Here is a 23,044-nt window from a genome sequence, read left to right on the forward strand (position 1 = left end):
AAATATTTTTAAACTAAATTTGGAAATATTTTTAAATTATTGTGTTTAAATTGAATTTTCTTTACAAAGCTGCGCTTGTTTTTTCCTTTTCTATTCCTTATTTTGACGATTTATGCGCTCAAATTTTCCTCTCAAATTTTTTTATTTTGACTTAATTTTATACAGTTATTTTGATTCAATCATTATGCCTTTAATCGATAACACTATCGAACGTGTAATCAACTTTATACAGCGCTGTGGCAACACTAAAAGTATTTACCGTCCCAACTCACACCGTTGTATGGCGTACAGGACGTATGAGTAACTTCGCAGCATCCTAACGGCCAAATGTGCTCAGCGCAAAATAATCACTTTTAGTTCTTCGCTGGCCAACGTTGTGTTCGCATGTATTTCTAACGGTACTTACGAAGCATTGAAAAATTCAAAGTTTGTTAGAAATCTAAAACTAAAAATAAAACAGAAAAGTCAAGAACGCCGACCGGAAGTCAAGCCACAATTGTGTCAGTATTCGCGCGCAACAACAACAACAACAAAATAAACACACAGCAATTTAACATTATTTGTGGTTTTTTTGTTTTTGTGCTTTTTGAATTTCAACAACAACAAAACCCGTCAAATGTAAACAGTGCCGCGGGCATTTAGTCTACGCTTACTGTGTGTGCGTGTGTGTGACTTTGTATTGCACTGTGCTTGAGTGTTTTGATTGAAGTTGTGCAAGTTGTTGTGCTGCACTCTGTCTTATCAAGTGAGTGGTGCTTAACAGCGCGTGTTGTTGTTTGCTCACCTCAACCATTCACACACACATACATACATATGTATGTACATATGTGAACGTAGTACTATGCTTTATTTTACGATTTGAAATAAACATAAATGTTCTAGTGAGTGTTAATTTTATGAACAACAATAACTGCAATTTATGAAATAATCACAAGTAAGCAAATCTGTGCGCAATTTAACAGGAAATATAAGAATCACGAAAAATAAAACAACAAAATGAAATAAAAAATAAAGCAAAAACTTATAAACCTAAAAAACAAATAAATATATATAAAAATTAAATAAAAAAAAAATTAAATAAAAAAATAAATTAAATTAAAAAAAATCAAATAATAAAAAAATAAAGAAAAATTTTAGCTGGTAAGTTGTAATATTAAAATTTTTTTGAAAAAATTAGCATCAAATAATACTGACAAAGTTTTTAAGCGACTTTTAAAATTACAAAAAATTTATTTGAATTATTTTTATAATTTTTTATTATTTTAGTTTTGTTGCTCACTGATAATTTTTTTAAGAATTTTTTAAAATACCGAAAAATGTATATGAATGATTTTAATTTTTTTCATAGTTTTTAGTTTTGTTACTGACAATTTTTTGCCCACAAAATTATTAAATTGACCAAAATATGGAATAAATTTTAAATTTCAGTTTTTAGCAGGGTTGCAAATAAATAAAAATCATTTAATTAGGGTTGCAAGTAATGGCATAAAAAATAATATTTTTTATCCCTCAGTATATAATTAAGAATGAAAAAATAAATAAATTAAAAATTAAAATTTTTTCTTGTTTGTGTACATCATTTAAATCAAAAAAAATATATATTTATTTCTTGGATCCGAAATTTCTTGCATTAAAATATTCCCATCATCGAGTTTAAAATGTAAAAATTTTGTTTTTATCCCAACTTCGGAATCCGAAATTATGAACTAAAAATTTGCAACCCTGACTTTTAGTTATATAACTATTTTGATATAAAAATATTGTTTAGTTTTGTTTTTTTTTTTATTGAAATATAAAAATTAGGTAAAATCTAATTCAAAAATTTTAAAACTAAAAATATTTTTTAGATAATTTTTGGCGTATGAGTAACTTGCCAGAGATTTTTCCTAATTTTTTTTTTTTAATTTTTTCAAAATTCTTTTTTATACATTTCTATGAATTTATATCTAGTATTATTTTTAGTTAAGCTTGAACAAAAAAATTTTAAACTTTTAAAATGCATAAAATCAAATTGTTTACGCAAATAAATCTCTCAATTTAAATTTATTTTCTTAAGAATAATTTTAGTAAATTTCAATACAAATAATTTTTGTATACATATATTAAAAAAAGTTATATTAATAATAAAAGAATATTAAAATTATTTTTTATTAACAAATATTAATTTTTTATTAAAATTATTTTTAAGAAAATAAATTCAAATTCAAATACATTTTAATATTAATAATTATATTATATCAATTTCATTAATTTTATTAATAATATTAAATTATTGATAATTATTTGAAATAAAAGTTTTAACTCTGAAAGGAAATAATATTAATAAGAAAATAATATTAAATTTATTTTTTATTAACAAATATTAATTTATTTTTAAATAAATACTAAAAATATTTTTTATTAAAATTATTTTCAAGAAAATAAATTCAAATTAAAATAAATTCTAATATTAATAATTATATAAAATTTTTTTAGATTTTAAATTAAAAATTTCATTAAATATTAATATTAAAATTTATAATAATACTAAAATTATTAATATAATAATTATTTGAAATAAAAGTAGTAACTGTCAATGGTTATTCATACGCCATGTGGTCCATTTGCCTAAACCACTTCTTATTATGAAAACTAATTTTATTTTAATTAAATTTAATCACATGGCATATATTCTACAAGGAAATATAAAACCACATTTTTTAAGACAATTATTTATAAAGTTATAATATATTTAATTTATTTTTTGTTTAAAAAAAAAAAAATTTATAAGCATATCTGGACAAAATAAATTTAAATACATATATTGCAAAAAAAAAAAAAATTTTAAATAGCATAAAATCAAATTGTTATATCAGTAAACCGTCCAAATTTATTTATTTTCTTAAAAATATTTTCAATATTACATAATAAAAACTATTTCAAAATAATTTATTAACAATAATTTTAATATTATTTTTTAAGTATAATTAAAATATTATTTTTTAACTGTAATTAAATTGATAATTGAATTCTGCAATTAAATGTAAAATTTTTATTGACATTTTGTATGAATTTATTTCATTGTATCTCTGACAAGTTGCTCATACGCCATGATGTCCATTTATTCGAATCACTGCAATATTTTAAAAACTCGTTTAATAAGTAAGGCAGGCGTGATATTACTATAACTAGTTGAGAAATTACACGAAAACCGACGGAAATTTTAAAACCTTTACTTTAGATGGTCTGAAATAGCTTGAAGATTTATAACTGAGTCATAAAACGGTGTTGGGAAGGATTGCTTTGTCCTCATAATTTCGATTATGAATCTCTAACTTTCTAATTGCAGAGACTTGAACCGAAATGATGGAAAATAAGTTGTTTTTTTTATAGAAAGTAATGGTTATGGGAAGAGCTTAAGGCTTAAAGGGGTTTCTAGTGTAGAGGCATGAATTGCAGACAGTTTTTAATGTGTCGTAAAGAAGGCAATTAATATTTTTGCTACCCATTTATTTATTAGTTATTTTTTTAACATTACAAGAATACTGAAAAACAATCTGAAACAAAAAAATATTATTCTGGAATAATGTCGCATTGACTGGTTATACAAAAAAGGTGGAAAAAAAATTTTAAGGAAAAATATAAAATTATTTGATTTTTTTAGATTTTTTTTTTTAAATAAATTTTTTTTTAGAAAAATTTAGAACCGTTTTTTCAGAAATTGGCGATTGCCTGAAAAAAAAAAAATTGTATACCTTTTTTCATTGTTATGAATTTTTTTTTTAAATGTATAAATTTAAATTTTCAAATATGTATGTATAGTTCCGGATGTAGATGAATCTATAAAGAAGTCGCTCTAAAATTTTCAGTTAAATCGGTCCAAAAGAACATGATAAATCATGGCCATCTTTTTGAACAAGACTGTTTCGAGAAAACGCTCTAAAAGTTTCACTTCCGAGCCAGTTTAGATACCGTTACACGACTGCAACGACATCTATTGACAAAATACGAAAAGACTTTTTCGACAAGCCATTATATGACGTTTTGAATATTAAAAACTTTTTATTGCACGCATTCTCTGTAAGACTAAGTAGCTACGTTTTTAGTTTCGCTTTTCGCAATTCCTTTTAGTAATTTATATGCGCCTTCACATCACCTTTTAGCCTTTTGCAATTTGCGATTCAGCTTGCAGCTGGCAGAGCCTACGCAATTAGCTCGGCTGGCAACTTTTATAGCGTTTAAATCCGCAATTTAAAATAGTAACCCTGCACTGATCTAAATTTATGCACAAATATATTTATGTGAAGCTATAAATATTTGTATAAACATAAACATATACATAGTATGTATGTAAATAGTAAATAATATTTGTGTGCGCAAAATGCGAGTAGTTTATAGGCTGTACATTTATGTGTGTCTACACTAAAATTGGCTCACATATTGGCTCATATTGCAAAACGCTTATGGCTAAACGTACGTAATCTAACGGGATTTTTCCAATCCCAGCATGTAACTAAATATTTAATAGACAAGCTGCAGTATTATGTCGCCTACAATTTTACGCTTGAAATTAAAATTGAAATTTAAACTGCATTGGCATTTTGTAGGGAATTTTCAATGTTGCCTTAAGCGTTTAAGAGTTTGTGAAATTAATTGACTGTGTATATTTTTTGCTGGTTTCGGATTTCGGTTTTTTGCTCAGCTTTGATTTTTTCCACAGCAGGTTGTGTTTTTCTGCGTGTATGGTGTTAAATTAATATTGACAAAGTTAAGCGATAAATAATTGATGTGTGTGATAGTGTGATGATGACAATATAAATTGAACCAATCAACAGAGTGATCAGTTGATAATTAGAGTAATTAATTAGTAATAATATTTTAATATATGTGAACTTAAACTCAGAAGAATTTATAAATGAAAAAGTGCTACCAGAGGAAACGGTCGTAGACACTATAAAATGTATGTATAAATATCCAGCGCGACGAGTAGAGTCGATTTGGCCATGGTCGCTTGGCTGTCTGCATATAAATGCGAATTGGTCACTCAATTTTTGGGATATCGAGCTGAAATTTTGTAAACAACTTTTTGTTCCCAAGAAGCTGCCCATTTGTCGGAATCACGGATATCGTACCACTATAGCCTATAGCTGCCATACAAACTGAACGAACGGAATCAAATGCTTGTATGGCAAACTTTTTAATTTGAGGAGGTATCTTCAAGAAATTTGGCTATGCTAAGGCAATGCTGCAATCTCCGAAGAAAATTTTCACATCGAGCCACAATAATAAATTAATTAATAAAATTAACTTTTAATTAAAGATAAAATTAATAATTTAAAAAAAAATTATTTATAAGAAAAGTTTAATACTAGTCAATAAAAAAATTATATTAATATTAATTAATAAAAATAATAATTTTATTAATTAATTAATTTTATTTTATTAATTATCATAAAATTATTTTTTAATTAAATTAAGTTAAGTTTAACACTAGTCAATAAAAAGCATTATTTTAATATTAATTAATAAAAATAATAATTTTAATAATTTTATTAATTAATTTATTTAATTTTATTAATTATCATAAAATTATTTTTTAATTAAATTAATTTTTAAGCCTAAATAACAATCAAATATTTCAATATAAACACAATTTTGCGTGAATTTACATATTTCAACTGAAATAAAAATTGTTACTCTGAAAAGTTACTCATACGTCATGTTGTCCATTTGTCTGAATCACTGAACGTTCGGTATTAAGTGCTTGTATGGAAAAATTTTTCATGTAACGAGGTATCTGAAAAAACTTTGGCAAGGATTATTGTCTGAGGCAATGCTGCAATGACCGAAGACATTTTTCAGATCGGATCACTTTAGCATAAAGCCGCCATACAAACAGCAGAATCCAAATAAAGTACTTGTATGGAAAACTTTTTTATTAGACAAGTAAGCTTCACGAAATTTTATATATACTATTTTCCAAGACAATGCAACAATCTCTGAACAAATGGCACAAATCGGACCACTTTAACTTATAGCTGCTATACAAACTGAACGAACAGAATCAAGTGCTGTATGGAATTTTTTTTTTTAATTTGAAGAGATATTTGCAAGAAATTTGGCGTGGATTATTGTCTGAGGCAATGCTGCAGGCTTAGAAGAATTTGTTCATATTGAAACACTATAGCATATAGCTGCCATACAAACTGGTCGATTAAAAATACTTGTAAAGAAAATTTCGTATTTGTGAATTTTCGTACTAGTGAAGTTAACGTTTTTCTTGTTTTTATCTAAATTTAGTTGCAATAATTCCATGAAATAAATGAAAAAATTATTTTTGTGAAATGTATACCTCATTATTTCCACATTTCCTTAGTAATTGACGTTTTAAGGTCTTACTTACAACAGTTAACTTCGATAACAAGTTATTTTCAAGGTAAAGGCATATACATACATATATGCAAGTGTATTTATGTATATAGTATGTACATACATATGTATGTAATTAATTGCGGCTTGCCTCTTGTTCAAATATGCAGTTACTCGACAAGTGCATAACGGTTGCGAACAGCGGCATGCCACTCAATTATCAGACAATATGTGTGGAACATACTGCACACCTTAAATTGCCAGCTAGTATTCTGATTAAATTCGATAAATAGCACTAAATTAATTAGGAAAATTTAAATGTTTTGTACGTATGGTATTTGAAAATCTCTTAAGTTTCAAATTTCATATTATTCAAATTATATTATTATACTCACTTAATCACATAATTTATGGCATACGTAAAGCTATAATATTTTTCACTTCATCAATAATATGCTTCATTTGCATAAATCGCCAATAAAAGCTTATGTTATTTGTAGCTTGGCAAAGCCGCTTATAATGTGCTTCTCCAACCACCGCTACAACTATTATTTGTGCTCTTTGACATTTGCTAGGCTCCATTTTGCTCACATGAGCGAGAGAAATATAAATATTACCGCCAAAGAAGCGGTTTTGGCAGGGAAATGGGAAATAGCTTTGCGCACCTTGAGGGGATGCTCTAAACGTCGCTTTGAATATGATTTGCCAGCGGTTTATTTGTGTGCTGAAACTAGTTCCGTTAGGAATGCTTGTAAAAGTTGCTCAAAAATTTTGCCTTTCTCGATAGTCGGCTGAATTTTACGTTACCTAGTATCAATGAGCATATAGTACCTTCGAATCGGGAAGCTGAAGGCTAGTTCTGTTGAAAGTCAGTAGTTCTACATATATGTTGCAGAAAAATGTTCCTTCTATTGGTATGTATATATCTAAAATATTCCAGTACCAATGAGTGATTAGTGCCACAGTATCCGGCAGCTGAAGGTCAACGCACGCAACGAGTCCCTATCAATCATATCTGTCAATAGTGCATGTGTTTCAAAGTTATTCCACAGCCTACCCACACAGCCTTAGTAACTGTGCCGCTCTGCCGTCGGCACTCTTGCTACTGCCTCTCAGTTTATTAATTTCTTTTTTAATAAGCGCTCAGGTATTCTGCTTTGAAGTGTTTGCCACTGTGGCGTAAGCCAACACCAACGCACGCCAAAGTTTATTTAAACATATTTTTTCAACTTCTGCATTTTTTTGCAACAATTTTCCGCCGCTTGCCCACTTTTTCAACATGTTTTTTTCAGCTTTCTGTGTTTTTCTAACATTTTGTTTTTCTACTATCAAAGCCAGCAAAGCTGTGGATATTCTCTGCTGCACATAAAAATGTGCAAACGCCAACTCTTCACGGGCATAATACATTTATGGCTTACCATAATCATAAAGCCAACAAACTGAGCACCACATTAAACTCCTGCCACGCCACTAACCTAAGCCCGCTTAATTTTATGCCAACTTAACACAGCACTACTTGACTGAACTCAAACACAATGCACACAAACCGCTAGCCAGCTGTGGCTGCTTGCCCGCTTCCTTGAGCTGTTTGTGCGCATCGCTTTGTTATATTTACTCTAGCTTTGTTTGTGTTGCTGTTGTTGTGCTATTATTATTGTGTGTGTGTGATGTTTGACTTTTAATTAGCAATGACCGGAAAGCACACACTTATAGCCGCACAAAAGATTGATACTTGTAAATATGTGAAAAATGAGCAAAAACAACAATGCAAAACCTGTTGCGGTTACGGAAATTGAGGTTATGTTGCAGGGATTTAATTTATTGTAACTTCGTTTACTTTTATGAATGAACTGTTGGCAAACGGCTGATGCAATGCGTGGGAATTAATATTTTAAAGTTCAGGCATTTGGTATTGGCAAAAAATTGCGCTTCATTAAAAAATATTAAATCCATAAAGTAATTTTAGTGCAATTGAAAAATAAAACAAAGGCAAGTGATAATTTCTGCTGCACCAAAGCTATAATACCCCTCACATGTGCATGCCTTATAGCATAAACGAGTATAAAAAAAGCTTTACTTTGAATTTGAGCAGTCACTTTGTATGGCAGCTATTTGTTATCCTGGTCCAAACTGAAATAAAATCTTCGGAGATTGTGGCTTTTTTTTGTGAAATAAAATATTTTATAATTTTGAAAAAGAGTCTGTATTCTAGCATAAAAATTAATAGATTTTTTTTTTAAGTTTAATAATGTGTTCACAAGACTATTTTGCAAAATTGGAATTCCGGAGTTATATTGAGTAGTCGAAAAAGTTTTTTCGTATTTTCTCAATAGATGTCGTTGCAGTCGTATATCTGAGTGCCTGATGGGATTGGAAAGGAATAATCTACTATGAGCTGCTCCAGCGTGGTCGAACGATTGATTGTACATTTTACTGTCAAAAATTGATGAGATTAAAGCAAGCAATTGAAAAAGACAGTTATAACAGATCAACGGCAAAAACTGGGAGAGCTCGGCTGGGAAGTTTTGATGCATTCACCAAATAGTCCTGACCTTGCACCATCGGACTACCATTTGTTTCGGTCAATGCAGAACTCCCTTAATGGAGTAAAGTTGGAGTTAATGGAGTGAAAATTACTTGTCGCAGTTTTTCGCCGAGAAACCAGAAAAGTTTTACACTGATGGAATAATGTCTCTGGCGGAAAAATGGCAAAAAGTGGTCGCCCAAGATGGTACCTACATATTTGGTTCATTAAAGTTCATTATAAATTAAAAAAAAAAAAAATTGAAGTTTATTTAGAAATACGAAAAGACTTTTTCGACTGCCCAATATGTATGTATTTTGCTGACTCGGACGGCACTGAAATTTTAAACGTGTATTTCTCGATAGAGTCTTTGGCTAAACGACAGCCATGATTTCTCAAGTTCTACTTGATCGATTTACCTGATTTTTTTAGAGAGACTTCCTTATGCAATTGTCTATGGCTGGAATTATTCCCATCGCCGAATTTCAATTTATATTATTTTTAACAAATTCGTCAAAAGTCAAAAAAGTGGTAATTTTTTTTACTTTTTTTCGAACAGAAAAAATTGTATTTTTTTTTTATTTTTGTTTCGGACAGAAAAAAATGTTATTTTTTTATTTTTGTTTCGGACAGATAAAAAAAAATTGTTCGAAGTTTTTCGTAGTTCCAGACATTTGCGACATTTTTCGTGATTAATAATTTGTTTTGATTTCTGCTTGTTTTTTCGGTTCAGATTGCTTGGATGGTTGAAATCGCGGATATGGTCAAGTTCCAATTATTTGAGGCCCCCCACTTTATCACATTATCACCTTCTCATTTTTGAAATGTTTAACATTTAATTTTTTGTTTTTTTCCTGTGTTCTTGTAATGTCAATACAATAGTAAAGCTATTCATTTTTACATTTAAAAATTTCCTACAATTCATGCTACTAGTTTGGCATAGGGAAGCTTAAATTTCTGTTTCGATTTAAGTATAAGAAAATATGAACACCTCCTATTTACCGCTTTTTATAATGTTCATCTATGCGCACGCAACAATTTCATTGTTTAATGGTTTATTTTTAATTTTCAACAAGTTTTCGGAAAGCGCGCGCAACAAATTGAAATTTTTATTGCTCGTAAAAAGCCGACAATTGCGTTGCTCGCCGCCCATTGCGCTTTGGGAGTTGTGTCAGTGCTTTTTAACCCTTTTTAAATGACTGCATATAAAATATTTATAGTTTTGCTGTTTTTCTACGAACAACTACAACAAAAATATTATTATTGCGCGGTGCTGGCCAAAGTTTGCACGCTTTCATTTGCATATTTGCAAAAGTTGCCAAAGTCACAAAAGTCACAAATAAAAAAGGAGTCTGTAAAGTTATCAAACGCTCGTTAAGTTGTATTTATTTTTTACTTCGCTTGTGCTATTTTGGGACCTGTGAGCCTTTTTTACAATGAGCAACAATAGACATATGAGAAAACACGCACGAATTGGGCTGGAAACACAGTTAGCATTTAAATAAATTTTTCTTTTTTTTTTGCACGAAAAGTAACAAATTGTTGTGTCAGTGTTGTGAAAGGGGTGCAGAAGAGAGTTGGCAGCTCATTTACATGAAATTTAATGATTAATGAGTTGTGCATATTTCAAAGCAACAGCTGTGTAGCTGCCACTTTTGACAGTGCTTGCGGTCGCAAATGTGTCACATGTGGCAGTTTGTTGATTTTTTAAGACTTTGCTTTGCGGATTCCGGAAAACACATGAAAGAAGGTGACAGAGTAGAAAGGTTAGACACTTTGTAATAATTGTGTTTATTTTGAGACAAATTTAAATATTTTATCAAAGCGGTTAAACTTGAACTTTAGGGGGTATTCTAGGCATGACTTTCGGAGATTTTTTGAAGTGCTTTTGTATTATACATTTGTTTCATTACATATTTTATTTATAAACATTGCAGTATTATATTGGAAAAAATAAAAAAAATTAAAATTTTCAAAAATTAGCAGGGGTTCTCTAATTGGCACGTGGTCATAACCACGATTTCAACCATACTAACAAGCAGAAAGCAAAATAAATGATTAATCACGAAAAATGTCGCAAATGTTTGGAACTACAAAAAAAAAAATAATTTCTGCCTGAAACAAAAAATAAAAAATTTTGTCTGTAAAAAAAAAATAAATTTTTGTTTGTCTAAAAAAAGAAATTAAAATAAATTTTTTAACTCTTTTGAATTTGTTAAACTGGAACTACGGAATCTTCGAAAAAAATTTTTTTGTCCGAAAAAAAATATAAAATAAAATTTTTTGTCTCTTTCAAATTCGTTAAAAATAGTAAAAATCGAAATTCGGCGAGAGGATAGTTCTAGTCATACACAATCCCATAAGGAAGTCTTTCTGAAACAAAAAAAAATATGTATATGTATCTACATAATGTTGCAATGTCTGAAATTACGGAAAAGTTTGAAAATAATTTCTTTTTAAAAATTGGCGATTGCCTGAAAAAAAAATGTTTTCAACATTTTTTGACTGCTTCGAATTTTTTAAAAATAGCAAAAATTGATATTGATATTATTTATATTTTTTAAATATATATTTTTATCAGTAACGATCGAAGGAATACAGTTTTCGCTAATAATTTCTATTTTTCAAGGCACTTGGAAACTAGTGCAAAAGTCTTTGAAAATTAAAAAAAAAAAAAAAAAATTATGAAATTCATAGTAGGTTGAGCTCCATCGGAAACGAAAGACGAAATGACAAACACGTGAGAAAAATAATTTACGGTCGGGAAAAGGAAGGAGAGTGGCGTAGTTGAAGCTTGAAGAATTAGAAACGATTTATCTCAATTTCCGGCAAAACTACGAGTGCTATTAAAAAATGTTATATGGAAATATAGTAGATAATGGAAAGATCAGTAACTTTCGCCTATACACTTTTTTCACATAACCTCAAAATTTATGTGAAAAATTCAAATAACCAAGTTTTTGGGTTTTAATTTCTACAAAAAAATTGTCTTCTTTCACGAAGAAGTTTACAATTTTCCTTCTTATGTCTATATTTTGGTTTTTTAATTAATTTTTGCATTTTTTTTAACTTTTTTTCCAGAAAAAAGTTTTCACGTCAGATTTTTTTAAGAAGCCATTAAGCATTATGTTCATTGAAATATCTGCTTTCTTATGGTATAAAAATATATAAATTTTTCTGGTAAATTTTCTCAGAAAATTCAAAAAAATACCCAAATTGCATTTTCTCTGGCTTGCAAGTGGATATAACTCCTTAAATATAATACTTAATGTTGCCTACATTTAGGCGCACCGCCAAAGTAGTTAATTTCTTATTATCACCACAGCTCGCCAGCCTTTAGAAAGCTATTAACGTAAATATTCTTACTAAAAAGGCATTTCTCAATCGATTAATCGTTAAGCATTAAACACAAACGATTTCATTTCTGCAAATGTATGCAGGCTCAATTTCTTACAAAATCAACAACAACACAAACAACGTCTCCAAAATAATTTCACTTGCCGTTTGCTGCATTTCATTGAAATAATTCAATTTTATCGCTGCATTAAAGTACACAAGCATACTTGAATTTCATTTTGTAAGCAACTACAAAATCATTTTCATCATTTTCGCATATTTTACAACACTATAATAATATTCATACCTTTTACAGCTTTGTAAAACTTACAGCACAAAAGCAGTAGCGCACATGCAGCAGCTGTCACTGTGAGCTTTTATTCATATGCGCACATTTATGCACTGCTGCTGTCGCAGTAAACAGTAAATAACGATCGTAGCACGTCTGTGCCATAGCGACGTTGCTTATCACAGCAGTATGGCACATACATACATACATATTTATACATGTGAGTTACCCGGCTACTCCCACTGCACTAATTTCATTTTTGCTTTTGCTCGCATTTTTCATTATTCTACGTGACATACTTTGCACCGTAGCTAATATTTCATTGCTGCATTGCTGCAAAAAGGCGATGCACGCCAGCGACACCAGCACTCAAGTGCCGCTATGCGTTTAAATGCGGCAGCAGGCGCAGTTTCATCTGCCCTGCAGCAGCGGCAAACAGCCGGCAGTCGGCAGACAACATTGTCAGCAACTTTATTAACTTAATGCAACTTTGTTGGTGATCAACACCTAAAGTGTTAAGGCCGTGCGCACGCAGTGGGCGGGTGTGTGTGTGGTAGAGTTGTGGCCGAGGGCAATTTAGTAAATTTAAGTTTAATTTTTACTTTAAACAGTTGACTTCATTTTTTAATTGCATCACACACTGTCGTAAAGGGTGCGCCAATGAGGTTATGTTGCTAAATGTGCATAAAGAGAGTTTGAGATTTAAAGAGAGACTAGTTCAGGGCCCATTTAATTGTCGCAAAATGAAAGCATGTCTAATAGATGAAAATCTTCAACCGACGAAGGGCGAGTGACTTAGGTTATAGACATTATCCAACGACAGAGATGTAAGGAGCGAAGGTGCCAGAACTATAACACTGATGGGTGGGCTTCAAGGAACAAGCTGTGCATACTATACATACAGGGTTTGTCCGAAAGACGATTTCAAAAATTTATTGAACCAATCGTTACAAATCTTTAAAAACTTTCAAAATACGCTCCTTCTGTGTCGATGCAGCGCAATTTCCAAACATTGAAGGCGTCACGGAAGGCATTCTCCGGAATAGCCTGAAGAGCCGAGATGCATGCTGCTTGGACCCTCTGTCGCCTCATAATTCTTGCCTTTCATCGGCCTTTTCAGACAAGGAAACAAAAATAGGCCGGGGGTCACATCTGGGCTGTATGCTTCTGTAAGCACAGATTTTTTCAAAAATCCGCTAAGCTACGAAGCGGTGATCAGCTCCGAGATCTCATGTAACCTTACAGAAACTCTACATATTTTACATCATAACATACCTTAGGCCACATCATTTGATTAGTGACAGGCCTTCGTGATGCGTTGAGTTCTTTTGACACATACCTAAATTTTTTATATATTACAAAGTACAGAAATTTCAAAAATTCCAGCGGAATCTCCATAACCTACCATACATAGTAGATACCAGCGCTGCGATCTAACCGAATCTAACCGAGATTTACAAAATTCTGTTGATATTAAATTGTGGCTCTTTTTCTTATATGTAAACATATATTATAGACTTTCTCAGCTCGTTTGATACCTTAATGCATTTTCGCCCTCCTTCTTGTGGAAAAAACACATTACTGAACTTTGAAAAATTATCAACGCCAAAACCAACTGACAACTGGCAAGCTTACCTCCACATCTAATGTTTTCACAAGTGAAGGCGGACTTCGTTGCACCGTTGAAATGCTAAAGTTTTTCGTAAGAGCATACGTAAGATATTAACGCGTTAACATACATATGTATACACATACGTTGGTGTTTTTTCAGTAATGCATAACAAGAAATTAGGTTAAAGGGTTGTTGCAGCGGAAGCTACGCATTGCAATCGCGCGCATGAAGGAAGACAATGCGAAATTTATTTTTCTGCACAAATACTTCCTTAATTACATACATATGTATGCGTTTTGGTTTGTAAAGTGCACATAATGAGATTGTCAAAACTTAAAGTGCTTAAGTGTGTCAAGAGATAAATAAAAATCCATTTGCAAGCAAGGAGCTCTACTACATAAGTTCATTAAAAGAGCAAGCAGAAAAAAAGTAAAAAAAAAAATTATTTAAGAAGCATATCAAAAGCATAAAGAATAGAAATTTGTAAGCACTTAAGCGCATATTTGACATCTGACATTGTTGTAGCAACACTATAATGACCTTGCAGGCCGTGACGGCAAGCGCAAAGCACTGCCTCAACGGTCTGACATATTTTGCTTGGCACAAGCAGTGCGAGTGCACGCTTAAGCACTGTATGAAAATGAACTTACAAGCATATCACGATTAGCATACATATTTAACAAGTCCTTGCTGTCAGCGGCGCGACATTTTGTTTGTTTTCTCGGCATTATTTATTTGCTTTTTTACTTAGTTCGTCACTTTTGCTATGTAACGAAGTGAGCGCCCAAGTGGATAAGTGCGAGCACACTTGTGTGTAAGTAGTACGAGTAGTTGCTGGGTGGCCAATGTGGCGCAGCAGTGAGCTTAACATGCTAAGCGGAGATGTAAGTGTGAAAAACGTTTGAATAATGCTGCTGCTTAAATGGATAGCTTTTTGTGAAGCTACATACTTGCAACGATTACCGTAGTGATTACTTAGCAGGAAGGGTATTTAAAAAATGTTAAAGCAGTTAAGCAGTTGTAGTGCAATAAACGATGATAGTTGTTGAACAAATCTTTTGGCAGTAACTTAAAAAAGTACAACAAATTACTTAACGTAAAAATCAACTTAAAGTAAAACTTAACATAATGGGAGACTTAACAAGACTTAAAGTGGAACTTAACTTAACGTAAAACATTACTTAACGTAAAACTTAACTTAACGTAAAATATTACTTAATGTAAAACTTAACTTAACGTAAAACATTACTTAACGTGAAACAATTCTTAAGCCAACGTGAAACGTAAAACGCAACTTAACGTGAACCTTAACTTAGCTTAACTTATCTCGAAACGATACTTAACGTGAAACTTAACTTAGTTTAACTTATCCTAAGACATTACTTAACGTAAACTTGACTTGATTTAAAACTTAATTCAACGAGAAAATTAACTTAACTTTACGTAAAACGTAACTTAACCTGACTTAACACTAATTCAACGTGAAACTTAAAACTTAACTTAGCTTTTTATAATAATTTTAATAATACGTAAGTTAACGCGAAATAAAACTTTACGTGAAAACTAACTTAACTTGGTTTAAAACTTAACTCAACGAGAAATATTTCTGCAACTTTATACACCAAAAATTGTAGACTTCATAATCGTTAACTTATTTTTATGCTGCTTAATTGTTTCAACGTCAATTTGCCTTATCGTCATGCGCTTCATATTTGTTTTACACGAAAGCCAAATGAAATAAAATTAAATCAGCGCAATCACCGCACAGCCACGCACCTGTCGCTCTGCGTAAACAGGGCTATCGAATATTTCCTGCTATGCGTTGCACACAAATTGGCGGCGTACACGTAAAGTTATAAATTGAATGTTTGCCGCTCTCAAACCACATAATTTATGCGGTTTTTATTTGTGCACATTGCTTTGGATTTTTCCCGTTCGCCGCGCATTATTATTATTATTATTGCACGTATTTATTTTGAGTAGCTCCTGGTCATTGTTGTGCTACTTGCGTGTGTGCGTTTTTTTTATCTGCTTTAACCGCGAGACGCCACCAGCCGCAGCGCTATTATCATTATTGCTTACGTCCCTTTATGGCGCGTATAAATTTTTTTTCGTTAGGCCTCAGTGCAGCTATGCGCGTTGTTTTCTTGGAATTTGTATTGTTGTGTTCCCATTTTCATCATGAAACTGCTTCATGTTTCCAATTGTTGTTTTAATTATTATCATTTTTTTTGTAAAGCTGCAATAACAAAACAACTGAAGTGCCACACTTGGGATTAAGTAGCGTTGTTATACGTTAAATTAATGTTATTTTTTTCAGGCGTTAATAAAAGAAGACACAAAAGAGCCTTATTGCTTGTAAATATGAAACCTGCATTTTTTTCTAAGTTACTTGCTTCGACGAGAATTAAAAAAGCAATCCACTTGTGTGTAGAAAAAACTGCGAGGAAAACGTGCGCACAAGAGATAAGAAAGTGACGCCAAACCAATTATTTGAGAAAAGTAATATGAGAAAATTTACAACAATAGTGATTAATAAACCATAGCGTGTAAGGCAAAAAGCTGCTTAAAGTTTAATAAAGCACCTTTTGTTCTTATTTCAGCACTATATGAGCCAACAAGCGAGAATTACAAAACAAATAATTTAAAAGCATTTAAATATTTAAAAACATTTAAATTCTCAGCCGTCAGCTGAGTTCAGCACTATCGATACCCGATAACTAACAAGATCCTTTAAGGTTGGTGCACACTATGCAAACACTTCAAATGTTTTTAAAATTATACAAAAGCACTCTCATGTTGATAATATTTCGACATTTTAATATAATTTTAACAACTTTCAAACAAAAATGCCAATTCAAGCCAATTTGTCTGCCAAACGACTTTGCACAAACATTAAAAAAGTTAAACAATTCTTCACTAAGTCATATAAACCCGTTGGATGATTAAGAAGTTTGCAGCAAAAATAGTTGTGCTGAACTGAAAAGCGTCAAACTCTATGTAGCTGTGAAATATTTATAATATCATATTTTCGGTGTGCTCTCCGCTAGCTTTGCAAGTTTTATGTGCGGAAGCCAATAAAGTACGTGAGAAAGTCTGCAAAACTACTACGTAAATCAAACATCATGAATGTGTGGATAACTGCTGAAAATATGTAGACACAAGTATAAAGGATATGCTGACAAGTATGTGTACAAGCCACATGGGGAGAAATTTTGGTTTTATGAGTTTTCAACACATAAATAGTAGCTATTGCACTTGCTACTATCCAACAGTAAACTAGTTACATTTAATTAAATGCTGACGGGAAAGTGTTGTTAGGCATTATGATAGACCCAAACGCGCCGAAGTTCATGCATACATAGATTCTTTCAAAATATGTCAAATATCAAACCCATTTTGACAAAATTATTGTATTTTCACAATGGTGAAATTTGTTTGACATTTGTGACAATTTTTGACAGTTATGAAAGTTGCTTGACATTTATGAAATTGATTTGACATTTATTAAATTACTTTGACATTTGTCACATTTTATGACATTTGTAAAATTTTTGTTTGATAGTTGTGAATTTTTTTGGTATTTGGGAAACTCTTTGACATTTGGAAAATTTTTGACATTTGTGACATTTGCGAATCAAACAATCTGAAAATACGCTTCAAACAGATAAAAAATCTTACACTTCGCAAGAATGAGTTTTGTTTAGAGACAACCGAAGACTCTCGAAGAAATTCACAAATGAGGCTGTTATCGTATAGTAGCGAATAGTAGGAGTAAGTAGCTTACAAATTTACAACAAATTACTTAACGTAAAAATCAACCTAACGTGAAAGTCAACATAATAAGAAACCTTATCTTAACTTAACGTGTATATTAACTTAACCTTAACGTAAAACGTTTCTTAACGTGAAAAGCAACAGAACGTGAACCTTAACTTATCTTGAAACGATACTTAACGTGAAACTTAACTTAATGAGAAACTTAACTTGACTTAACGTGAATCGTAGCTTAATGTCAAACGCAAAAATTTACTTAAGCCAACGTTAAACTTAACGTAAAACGCAATTAAACGTGAACCTTAACTTAGCTTAACTTATCTTGAAACGATACTTAACGTGAAACTTAACTTAATAAGATACTTAATCTTAACTTAATATGAATTTTAACTTAACGTAAGTCGTTACTTAATGTGAAACTTTACTTAAGCAACGTTAGACTTAACGAAAAACGCAACTTAACGTGAAACTTGTTTCAGAACTTTAATCAGCGAGAAACTTACTAACTTGACACAGTCCAAAGCCATTCATTTCTTAAAAAAATTAATCATAAATAAAAAATTTCAAAATATTTCAACATCTTGCGCCAAACTACTTAAAAAATTGTCAAATTTTTCCTAGAAAATATTCTTCCATTTAACAAAATACCAGACTAACGTGTGTGTGATATTAACACCGTAACCAAACAAATCCAAAAGTCTGCATTTCATAATGTCAAGAGAGCACAGCAATGCCATCAACACTGTCATTATTTTGTTGGACGTGCACACCATTTTTAGTGCAGCCCACACAAACTTACCACAACCAATCAGTTAGCTACATAACTTCCGCCACCTTGTTCCTTTTTGTGTTTTTTTTTTTGCTTCTTCTTCACATGCATAGTTGCATTGACATTATTCACTATAAACTTTGCTCATCGTCGACGTTGATTTTATCTTGCGAAAAACAATAAAATACACATACCTTTGCACTCTTGCCCTTAAACTCACTATATACGAGTATATAGAGTAGTATATATGCCTGGTCTGACACGCTTCAACTTTTCTGTGGCATATTTTTTTACGCTTTTTCTACACTTCAAACACTTGCGAATCTGTGCGTAGAAGTGCGTTGTTGCTGTTGGAACAATTTGCATGGCAATTGAGTTTGCAACTGCTACTTAAGAACTTAAAGCGAGGAAAAAAACCATGACTGTCTAATGTGTTGGAAAGCGAGTGGGAAAGGCAGAAGTTTGCGTACCGGAAAATCATCATTGGCATAACTACAAAATTAAATAGTGATTTTTATTTTATGATATTGAGCTTAGTAAAGTGGCTTGTTTTCTTATCGAACTTCAATACTTATGGAATTTATTATCACAGGCAGTCGGTTGCAGTATTACATGACAGCATGAAGCATTTGAAGCTCAAGAGACAATATAAGCACACGACAAGAGAGGATTAAAATAAGTATATTGAACGAAAAACATGAGCTGAAGTAATATTGATGCAATTTATATACAAAAGTTGCATTAAATTACAATCAAGAGTAGAACAGTAAAGCAATTTATTATTTACTTTATGCCTTACTGTGTAAACTGCCAAATTTAGATTAGTAAATCCAAGAAATACTTTGCAAAAAAAAATATTGGATAGTCGAAAAAGTATTTTCGAATTTCTAATCAAACTTAGATTACCCAATATTTTGATTAGAAATAAGAAAAAGTATTTTCGACTATCTCTATCTAAGTTTAAGGTATGCAAAAAGAGGTTCGGTTGGAAGAATACTAGACTTAATGAAGTAATAGAGTTGAAATTTGTTAAGCATAGAAGGTCTGTTGCTATTTCCTCCAGCTTTTGCTTGACATTGCGACTGTGAAATACAATTAGCTCTTAAGTGTTGTTGCCTATGCCTCCACCTCATATATTTTAGGCTAGTCATTTGCTTCAATTCAGCACCATTACTTTCAATTAATTATACTTTTTTGTTTGAATTTTTAATTGGCGCTGCTTAATTAATATTTTGACAGCTCAAATTAAGCGGAAAACTTAAACTCGCCCTCCGCAATCGGCGCCAAAAATCATGACTTGACGTGACAGTTGAATTATTCAATTTACACCACGCATTTTAGCATAATCGATGCGCCCAATTAAGCTTAATTATAAATTCCCTTTTGCAGGCGGCTAAGTCCAGTAACACAAATAACTACACACACACACACACACACTTGGATACGCATAAACTCAATTAAAAAAGCAAATGTCAAAAGCAGCTGCAGCGCGTAAACGAAAATTGACATGTGAATGACCTGCTAGTACAGTTATTCGTGACAGTGTGCAGCAACGCGTTGTGCAAATGACGAAGCGCTGTCTGCTCTCTACACACATGCTGGTAATTAGTGCAATCAGTTAAATGACATTTTCACCATTGTAAATGCACGCCAATTGATGCTGTCAATTAAGCGCGCGCGTGAAAGCGGACAACGACGAAAACTACCACAAAACAAAATAGCGCGTTCGTGTGCGTGTGGCAGAACACAGTGTTGGCGACGGCGTTAGAACGGGGGCATGCCGCGGAATTGCATTTAATACACGGAAACAAATACAACACAAGACAGCGTGTTGTTGTTGGAAATTTTGTTTTTGACATTTCGATATTCTGCAGCAACGCCGAAATTCACTTAACACCGCCAAGTTGGAAGGAAAAAAACTGTTTACGGCTGTTAATAATATTTTAGCCGGTTCGAGCTTTGCCCGCGAACTCAGGCAACTAATGGTGGGTGAGCTGCGCAACTGTAACCCCTAATATTTGAACTAAAACACGTTGTTTTTGTTATTATTTCCTGCAGACGAGAAAGACTACAGGCGTCGCGGATGACACGGCTGCTGGCGGCGACAGCGCGGACGCACAACAGCTTGAGGACGCTGCGCACTACGAGCCACCAGTTAGCTACAGTTCCGATACAACAGCCACAACACCGCCAACACAACAACAACAACGTGAGCAGCAAGCGAACAGCATGGCTGCCGCGAACACGGAAGCAGCGTGCAGCGGCGGAGCGTTCTCGCTACGCCAACGACGTGTCTCCGAATTGGTGCTGGACTCATACAGCGGCCGTACAGCGACAGCAGCACAAGATTATGACGATGCGGCAGCTGTGGATCTTGATGAGTATGAGGAGGACGATTACGAAGATGGCGTTGATGGCGAAAACGATTATTACGACGAATCGCCGGTGCAGCGCAGCGCTAGATTCTTACAGCCACGTAGACAACAAAGGAAAATCGAATTGCCGGAGCAGGCGACGACTAGCGCGGCGGCGAAAGGCGGCGTCAAACGGACAAAGCGACGCATTAAGACCGCACGTCAATTCTCGCAGCGCACCACTTCGACCGAGTCCACGGAGAGCGGCGTGCGTCCATGCATATCGAAGGGTCAAATGCGCGGTGAGTTGCAGCGTAAACACGATTACTTGTATGATCGGTAGTTGGCTGATAAATAGAGTTATTAGGTTGTTAAAGGGACAAGCTAAGCACATCTCACATAATCTGTGTGCGCTCGCTAAGCTGTCTGTGTTTTCCCATTTTGTACGTGTCGGTTGTCACGAACTGTCCAATTTATGCTGTTGTCACACAAATATTGCTTTGTTTTCTTTTTTATTGCTATCTATTTTCGTGTGTGTTTTCTAGAATTTCGTGAAGCATTTCGCTTATTCGACAAGGATGGCGATGGCTGCATAACGAAGGAGGAGTTGGGCACCGTAATGCGTTCATTGGGTCAATTCGCGCGTGTCGAGGAATTGCAGGAAATGCTGCAGGAAATCGATGTGGACGGTGAGTTGGGCGGGTTTGTTAAAACGTGCAACATAGAAAATAGCAATATCTGTTGGCGGTTAGCGCGCATTGCAGCAAAAGCCATGAAAGCGTTGATATTATATTTAAAAGCACTTTGCACTTTGTTATTGCTTGCTTTAAGGTGTTTTGTTTTTTATTTGTATTGCTGCAGGCGATGGCAATGTTAGCTTTGAGGAATTTGTGGACATACTTTCCAACATGACATATGAAGACAAATCGGGGCTTTCCTCTGCCGATCAGGAGGAACGTGAGTTGCGCGACGCATTTCGTGTGTTCGACAAGCATAATCGTGGCTATATAACGGCCTCAGACCTGAGAGCGGTGCTGCAGTGCTTGGGCGAGGATCTGGATGAGGAAGACAGTAAGTTGTGGCAAATTCTTTAAATATTTTTATATATATTTTTGAAGCACAAGTTTACAGGTATTGAGTGGTTTTACATTTTGTGCTTGCTATTGTTGTTTTTGTTTTTTTTTTTTGTATTGTGGTTGCGCCGCTGAGCGTATGCAGGTTTCTTTTTATTTCTTTTTTTTGATGTATGTGTATGATTGGCTGACAAATTCGTTAAGAATTGCATGATTTTACTGTTAGCTTGTTTACATTCCATGCTGCCTTAGGGTTGCCGTAAACAGATTATTTTCATGCAAAGCGTTAAATTGCAATTTTGCTTGTTTGTTTTTTCCATTGCCACCTCTTGTCACTGCTGTACAGTTGAAGACATGATAAAAGAAGTGGATGTCGACGGCGATGGACGCATTGACTTTTATGAGTTCGTGCATGCGTTAGGCGAGCCAGAAGACTCACAAGAAAATGATGACGAGAATGAGGAGGAAAATACTACTTCACCATTACCAACACCAAAATCCGTTGTGTCGATGACGTATGAGTAAGGAATGCAGAATTTTGACAGCTAATGACGAAACTGCTTAACGAAAGCTTAACTAAAAGCAAACTAATAAGGATAATAAGCAACCAAACAAAAAAATATATAGTAATAAGTGAAAAATAATAATAAAAAAAAATAAATAAAATAAAAAAAAAAATAAATAAAATAAAAAAAAAAAATTAAAAAAATAAAATAAAAAATAATAAAAAAAAAAAATAAATAATTAAAATAAAAAAAAAATAATTAAATTAAAAAAAGTAATAAAAAAATATTAAAAATTAAAACTAAAATTTTACTTAATAAAGTAATAAAAAAACAAAAAAATAATAATAAAAAAAAACAAAAAAATAATAAAAAAAATAACAAAAAAAAATACAAGTGAAAAATAATAATAATGCATACAAAAAAAAATATAAAATAATAATAAAAAAACAAAAAAAA

The 23,044-nt window shown here is 32.4% G+C and overlaps 1 protein-coding gene across 4 annotated transcripts; it reads left to right on the top strand.

Annotated features, from left to right (window-relative positions):
* The first annotated feature begins 36 nt into the window (after nucleotides 1-36).
* LOC105231983 (uncharacterized) lies at nucleotides 37-22,733 on the top strand. Of its 4 annotated transcripts, XM_049455930.1 has the most exons (7): nucleotides 37-500; nucleotides 883-1,140; nucleotides 20,045-20,640; nucleotides 20,714-21,311; nucleotides 21,555-21,698; nucleotides 21,871-22,080; nucleotides 22,429-22,733. In XM_049455930.1, exons 3-7 carry the CDS (start codon nucleotides 20,638-20,640, stop codon nucleotides 22,605-22,607), a joined length of 1,134 nt encoding a protein of 377 aa, XP_049311887.1. In that variant the 5' UTR covers nucleotides 37-500; nucleotides 883-1,140; nucleotides 20,045-20,637; the 3' UTR covers nucleotides 22,608-22,733. The 4 variants fall into 4 exon arrangements, with proteins under 4 accessions (XP_049311887.1, XP_049311885.1, XP_049311889.1 ...); XM_049455928.1 differs by having other exon boundaries at nucleotides 37-1,140; XM_049455932.1 differs by having other exon boundaries at nucleotides 41-1,140; nucleotides 20,045-20,644; nucleotides 22,429-22,732.
* The last annotated feature ends 311 nt before the right edge of the window (nucleotides 22,734-23,044 follow it).

The sequence above is a fragment of the Bactrocera dorsalis genome, chromosome 4 (genome assembly GCF_023373825.1).
Source record: "Bactrocera dorsalis isolate Fly_Bdor chromosome 4, ASM2337382v1, whole genome shotgun sequence".
Classification (NCBI taxonomy): Eukaryota; Metazoa; Arthropoda; class Insecta; order Diptera; family Tephritidae; genus Bactrocera; species Bactrocera dorsalis.

What these genes read in the sequence shown, in the direction of transcription:
- LOC105231983 (XM_049455928.1), top strand. An exon ending in GCAGGAAATCGATGTGGACG is followed by an intron (nt 21,699 to 21,870) that starts GTGAGTTGGGCG and finishes GTATTGCTGCAG; the next exon opens with GCGATGGCAATGTTAGCTTT. An exon ending in GGATCTGGATGAGGAAGACA is followed by an intron (nt 22,081 to 22,428) that starts GTAAGTTGTGGC and finishes ACTGCTGTACAG; the next exon opens with TTGAAGACATGATAAAAGAA.